This window comes from Pygoscelis adeliae, unplaced genomic scaffold (assembly GCF_000699105.1).
Source record: "Pygoscelis adeliae isolate BGI_AS28 unplaced genomic scaffold, ASM69910v1 Scaffold27, whole genome shotgun sequence".
Classification (NCBI taxonomy): domain Eukaryota; kingdom Metazoa; phylum Chordata; class Aves; order Sphenisciformes; family Spheniscidae; genus Pygoscelis; species Pygoscelis adeliae.
In genome coordinates, this window is record NW_008825410.1 from 6706194 (window position 1) to 6713482 (window position 7289).

The 7289-nt window shown below is 33.6% G+C and overlaps 1 protein-coding gene across 2 annotated transcripts in view; it reads right to left on the reverse strand.

Annotated features, from left to right (window-relative positions):
• The window catches only part of NSUN6 (NOP2/Sun domain family, member 6), a 24556-nt gene extending 18742 nt beyond the window's left edge, over window positions 1–5814 (reverse strand). For both annotated transcript variants that reach the window (XM_009330558.1, XM_009330559.1), the window contains exons 1-4: window positions 5729–5814; window positions 4844–4999; window positions 3097–3176; window positions 1768–1877 (exon numbers count right to left, since the gene is read on the reverse strand). In XM_009330558.1, the coding sequence (XP_009328833.1) occupies window positions 1768–1877; window positions 3097–3176; window positions 4844–4999; window positions 5729–5803 (421 nt within the window). In that variant the 5' untranslated portion in view covers window positions 5804–5814. The remainder of the gene's footprint in view (window positions 1–1767; window positions 1878–3096; window positions 3177–4843; window positions 5000–5728) is intronic.
• Window positions 5815–7289: the final 1475 nt, after the last annotated feature.

A 7289-nucleotide genomic window follows, 5' to 3' on the forward strand; every position in this document is an offset into this window, starting at 1 on the left:
AGGTCAGGTTGGACGGGGCTCTGAGCAACCTGATCTAGTTGAAGATGTCCCTGCCCACGGCCGGGGGTTGGACTAGATGACCTTTAGAGGTCCCTTCCAACCCAAACTATTCTATGATTCTATGAAAAACTTGCAGCAATTTAACTCTTCCGTCAAGCATATTTGCCAATGATTTTTTGCAGTATTCAAACATAAAGGATTTTATTTCACTCTCTGCTGACAATCATCCTTTCAAAATGCATTAGTACTGTGTACAGTTCTTAAGCTTTTTGTAGCTTATATTGGCACTCCATAAACATAAAGCTTAGAGTTTGATTAATTAAATTAAACTCAAAGCGCCCTGATAATTAGTTTACCCTCATTTGGGTTGCAAGTTCAGTGATTAAATATGTGTTCTTGCTGTACTCTTTTTTTCCCCTAGTTAGACAATCTGTGCTTAATACAGCCCTCTTATATTTGGCCTCAAGTGGGTAGCGTGCCCTTTTATTTTATTTTCCTATCTGCAATTCCCCTGAAGTGTTCCTGAAGTTTTATAGTATCTTTTCTTTTCTTTGAATTGATGTTGCATGCATAATTACATGCAGCAATTATGATAAATCACTAGTTGACTCAAAGAGGGATTTGAATATTTATGAGATTGTCTAAATAAGCAGTTTCAACAACTGCTACAGCAATATACTTATTTCATTATCAAGTCCTAGATTGAAAAACATTCCTGTTCAGTGAATTGGACTTAAGCACATGCTTAAAACTTCTTGAAGGCTTTTTCCTGAAAGGGAATGAAGTTAAGTGGCTAGATAAATGCTTTCCTGACTCACTTTGTTTAATAATAAGAACCATGATGATCAGTAGATCGCATCACAATAGAGTAATGATGAGATGAATCATACAAAATTATACTGGTTTCACATAAAGTTAATCTGACCTTTAAATAAAAAATAAATAGGCTGCTAAACACTAAGCATGTATATGTAGATTTTTTATCTTGTCTCATTGGCATTGAAATAAAAATTACTATTTCTTCAGAATCTGACATTAAAATTGAAGATTTTTCTCATCAATAGAAAAAACCTTTTTACTAGATCTCTCATACATAAGCAATATCAAATGAATCACCAATGGATTAAAAAAAGAAAATCCATTTTTTTAGATCTGTAACTTGGAATCTGACAGGATCATGAAGGCAAGTGCCTTTGTCACTGAATGAAGAAATAACATATCTGGAAATAGTATCTATTAAATAATCAACATACATCCAGTTACCATCCAGATGTACCTGTTGCGGAAAAATTCCTTTTATGCTTTTTTTTGACATGACTGGAAAGAGGCAAACTTCTGTGGGTTTATTCTACTGAACATCCATATTAAAAGTTACAGTATTCAGTAGTAAAAAAACCTCTTAAAAACCCAGGTTTTACTTTGAACATGCTCTTTAAAAAGATTTTCAAATGAAAACAAGAAACTGAAATCCTTGAGAACTAATACTTCAGCTAGGAATTACATATGCAAAAAGGAACTTAAAACAGGCGAGGTGAAAAATACTTACATATAATTTATTACAAGTATAATGCAAAAATAGTGAAAATCTCCCAAAAATGCCAGAAAAACTTAAAAAAATGTATTTACCATAAATTACAACTATAAGATTAATTTCAGCTGTGAATAAAAAAAAAAATAATGTCACTATTTATTGGAAATTGTCATCAAGGGGTGACATTTTTTCCATCCTCTTTACAACTTAACTGGGTGTATTTAGAGAACTCTTACATCTTGAGGTAGATATGATTCCAGGGACATAAACATGTGCTCCTCGAAGTACTGCATATCCACAGTGGGCTCCAACAATGACTTCAGATGAATGTTTTTTTAAATCTCGCCTAAAAATAAAAAATGCAGTTTGGTTTAAAAAAAAAAAAAAAAAAAAACTGAAAAAAACCAAATACCCCCCAAGTAAACTCTAGTTCATAAATACTGGTTTTGTCACAATATACTAGAAAAAACAGTTAACTATCATGTATTACATTTAAAAGATTTATTTTAGTTCCAGAGGAATCAAAAGGAAGAGCCAAGAAGGAAACCAGTCCTCAAAATAGAGCAGATCCTGACACATTCTGCCACTATTATGGAACCTGACACAGGAATACAAATAAATTATACTGGGATGGAGAAATAATCCTCTATCCCTTCCTAGGCCAGATGACTGTAAAGTGATTTTTTATGTTTAAAAACTGCTAAGTACTTCTATAATAAATGTATAACCAGGTGCAAGGAAAATTGCCAGTAAAAACTGTGAAGAAGATAGTTACTCAAACTTATTAAAGTGTAAAGATATTTGAATATAAAAAGAACAGAATGTTCAGAAAAATATGCTACAAAGAGAATGAATGATTGAAGAATAAATAAAAGCATTAAACGCTATTTTAGAGTGTACAGCATTTACAAACTAGTACTACTCGTTACCAATCTCTGCCTAATCATGATATAAACTGAATCTGAAGTATGTTAGTCTTCAACACGAACAAGATACTTTAAATAAAATGTCCATTCAGTGAATTCAATAAAACAATGAAGAAACTCTAAATGGGCAGACACAGATGCAACATGGGAAATATCCAAACATATCTTAAGAGTGAAGAACGAATAGTCATTTTGTAGGGGATAAAATTGATTCAGGAATCCTCTCAGCATTATTGATCTAGTCTCACTACATCTTGCTCTGGACTTGATTCCAGTGGAAGAAAACCCTGCCTGTATTTAGCTATAGCTCTATATTCCACCGCAAAAGTTTAGTTCTGTCTGCCACCCAGCTGGCTTTCTGGAGAGGATGTACTTATGTTACATTTTCCCTATTAAAAGTTAATCTCATAAATAAGGAGAGAACTCTCTCTATGTTTTCTTACATCTTCTAAGGACAAACTCTGACCTGATTAGGATACGGACTGTCCACTAGGTCTTAATATAAATGAAGTTGTGCTTCATTTATAGTGAGTTAGTGCTTCATTTATAGTGAGTTAGTTATCATAACTGTTTAACAAGAAATCTATAAGTAAAATATGCGTTATGACATTTTAAGGCTAAAGACTGAAAATGTCAAACCTGGGTCCAATGACAGGAATTAATAAGATGTCCTGGAGTTTCGGGTGCTCAAGAACTGGAACACATAGTCCTTTAAATTGCTGTTTCATTAAAAAAACATAATTATTAAGCAATACGAAAAAACCTAATATTTAATTAGACTGAAAACTATTTTTCCATTCATAATTTATAGCTGCAGAGTACAAAAAACAAATGTAGTGAAAACAGTTAAGAGAGGTTGGGAAATAGCGTGGAGACACTCCATATTAAAAATACTGGTGTAAAAGACTAAACATTTAATAAATTGAGAAATAACAAGGCCACAAAGGGATTCACTGAGAACTGACTTCAGGGAGTGGGACAGTGTTCTGACACTCATAACCCTAGCACTGGTTTTTGCGTTCTTCTGGAAGAAGATTATGTCGAGTTGTCATCAGATCACAGTAACACCACCAGAGAAGCTTGGGTCTAATCTGTGTTATCTTTTTGATGTTATTAATTATAAACCATTGTTTAACTCTATTCTTGCATTGCCTGACTTACTTAATATGCCAGGTTGGTAGTACTTTTTATTTTTCTTTTCAGCTTAACTTCGAATGGGTACTGAGAGCTGAGTTGTGCATATAGTTGAAAAAAATGACAGCTTGCCATTTAAAAACTGTTCCTGGACTTTAAAAAGATGATGTCTTCTCACCTGAGCCTTCTAAAACATAACCTTAAAACATGCAAACCCATAAATTAGTTTGCATCTGATAAATAAGTATTTTCTCTTAAGAAAAAAAACAATCCATGAACATAGTTTCATTAAAAACTGTTATGTAGTTTCCTTTTCTAATATAACCACAATTCAAAATACAAAAAGCTTACGAAAAGCCAGTCTTAATTCAGTTTTCAGCAAAGCATTTTCCCTTGAAGCAAAATATCATACTGCAATACCCATTTCCAGATTTCTACAATCAAGCTAAAATTAGCATAACTCATTACCATTCCAGCCAGCAGAATACTGTCAACTGCCTCTGCATCACAGAAACGTCTTGGCTCCTGTCATGCAATAGCTCCCTGTACACCCACTAGCATTAATAATTTACTTAAAGAAGAACTGGATCTTTTTAGACAGAGTGAAGATCTAGGATAGAGTTTCAAAATAATCTACTTCTTACACATAATGGCTTATGTTTAAAGTTATGACAAATAAATGTTTAATTAAGGTAAGTAAAAATCCAGAAAATTATATGGAGATTAAAAACAGGTTAAAAAAAGAAAATACAGCAGCTGCAGGGCATCGCTCTGGCTCCAGTTTCTAAAACATACAGATTTTCTCACTTTCCTAAACAGTTTGTGCAATGAGACATACAGCCATTCTCCTTTAATCTTAAATAAGAATGTTCTAAACATGCTGAACACCGAATACTGAACTACAGTTTTTATCTCTTTCTACCATCTTCTTTAGACTTATGATGCCTTTATGGTATTTACTACAGTAGTACCCCAATCCTATCTAAGGTCTGGATCTGCCATATGAAAAAGAGTTTGTTGTGTTCTCCCTCTGTTATTGCCTTTCTTGGACGTATTAGATGAGGAACACTGCTAGACAATGAATTTTCATTTAACATTTAATGCTGACAGGAAGTCAATATGATTGCATGATGTTAATACTAGTGGACGTGTATGAAGTTGAGGAATAGTTTCCAGTAATGAAAAGCTCTCATAATCAGGCAAAAGATGAAATACCCTGTTATTTTTGCTGTAACAAAGAAATTGCACAAACCTTCTGGATCTCTTCAAAGAGCAATTTTTTCACGTGTTTCACTGAGGCCAAGTGGGTATTAACTCTAACAGTTGTGAAACCGGGTGGATGAGATAGATGACTTAACAGAGATTGATATTTACTCTCTGCCTCCTGTGTACCTAAAGCGGTGATAAGCTGAAAGTGAAAGAAGAGATCTTATATTAAAGAGATTCACACAGCAGCCTCTTGCTCAGTGCAAAAAAAGCACTGAATAAACATTCTGTAGAAATGGTTGTGTGGTGTGCAATAGTGAGGAATGTCTATGTCTGGAGGCCTAATTCCAGTGAAAACCTCACAAATTTCTTGAAAAGGACTTGTTGGAAAAACAGTCGTATTAGCAAGAGCATTGTAAACAGGCTGCAGCAAGTACCAAAAGTAACTGCTAGCAAGCTCTGTGATACTCTACAAAGAACAGTCCTAAGGAGATGGTAGATTCAAAACTATGAATTAATAACTCTTATCCTGATATACAAAAACATCATTTTTGTGTCCTTTCCCATTAGGAATTCACAGATTGCCTGAAGTATTTTTGGTTCTACACTGGGGTAAGGGAGTATTTCTTGTCAATATTATGTGGTTAATAAATGTTCATTTTCTCTGTGATCATTCTTCAGTGGGATCCAAAACTGAAGTCTCAGATTTATGCTGATTTTAGTTTAAATATTTTTATGTTACTTTAAGCCAACAGGGGTAAAGAATAATTTTATATTTTAACTAGAACTATATAGAAAAATCTGTGTCTAATGTGAAGACAATACCTTATTGTAAGGTATTAAAGCCACACAAAATGTTAAATCAAAGGAAAATTAACAGTGTTCAATTAGTGAATATTTGTTGATGATTAGTAGTATCTATTTCACATACCTCATTATTTCTGAACACTTTGGTGAGATACTCTTCAACTTCACGTTGGAAAGAGATTTTGGGAAAAAAAGACATCTTCCTTTAGTTTTTAAAATCTGTTGGTAAAGAACTGAAAAAAGCAAAATATTTTCTTAGCGGTTTTTATCATCTACAAGTTTATAAGTGTAACATAAGATGTACCCACAAACTGAGCTGCAGTTTCTGATTCTTCTGTTTTAATAATGCAACTTCACTGTACTGAAAATTCCAAATACTGCTCAGGATATGACTGTAACACTACTGTTAATTACACTTCAGAATATGTTCATTAACGTGTTTAGCATTTGCAATCACTTTACAGTGAGGCTACTGGTTTCCTTGCTGTCACATCCTTCCCAGACATAACTTCCAAGGCTACTGTATCAGTGTTTGAAATGTGAAGAAAGTGTCACCACCTCTAAATCCTGTCCCGTTAAAGTTCCCCTAGCTATCCTTGGGGAGAACTTGCTGTTTAGTCCTAGAATTCAGTAAATTCACAACGGCTCCTCACAGAATTTAGCTTTGACTCTTCTAAGTCCCATCTTTGAAATTCTTATTCTATTACATCATCATATCTGTTCATCTTTAGAGATAATCTTCTAATTTTTCCCTGTCAGATTTCTTTTTCTCAAGCTTGACTTCTCAGGTTTCCTCCATAGTCCAAATTATCCAAACTTTGTAACAGGGGCACATGTGCATGACTGTGGACAATGATTTTTATTTTTTCCATATATACTTAAAAAATTAAAGAAGGACTATAAGTAACAGTTTTCTCTTGAGTCTGTGTTTAATTCACAGTATGAAGAGTGAAGCATTAATGCAACAGAAGCTCTGCTGATCCTTACTGAAAATCTTCAGGCTGTCTGGTGGAAGATTACATGCGTAAAAGGTACAGGAAATTTCCAGATGCTGCTTTAATTTCTTCTGCAAAGCCCAGCTATAAAGTCCCTATTGTAGCTCAGCCCTGATGCAGCTTTTATTCTTTGTAATTATTCTCTGTTTATTTTTCTCTGTAGGTAATAAAATACAGTTATCTTCCCAAATTGTATCTGCCCACCCCTATATTGCCTGTATTTTGAAAGATTATATCCACTTCAGTCTGAAATGAGAATTCCTAAAAATTTAATAGTTTGTTTACACCAACTTAAGTGGAGGGAAAGTGAGAACACACCCCCATCAGTGAAGTTTATTCCATCCATAACAAGGAAATTTGAATACTAAAATACTACATTTTCATCGTATTAAGCATACTTGGAGAAAATACATTGGAAAGTTTGGTATTCATTCTATTTGAATAAGAGGCTATTTGTCACTTTTATCATACAAACCCCCTCAAAAATATCTTTTTTTGATATTTCAGATTCAGTTGAAGTTTTAATGCTAGAAGAATGTTATCTTTCTTAGACTTTCTGAGCACAGACAAAGGCAATTTTCAGTTTCATGGGTAGGAGTTTCAAAGCCTTATTCCCAACACTAGAAGCCTTTGAAAGAAAGAAACTGTAATGGAATTAATGAACTTCTTTTTAGAATGTAACAAAATGCT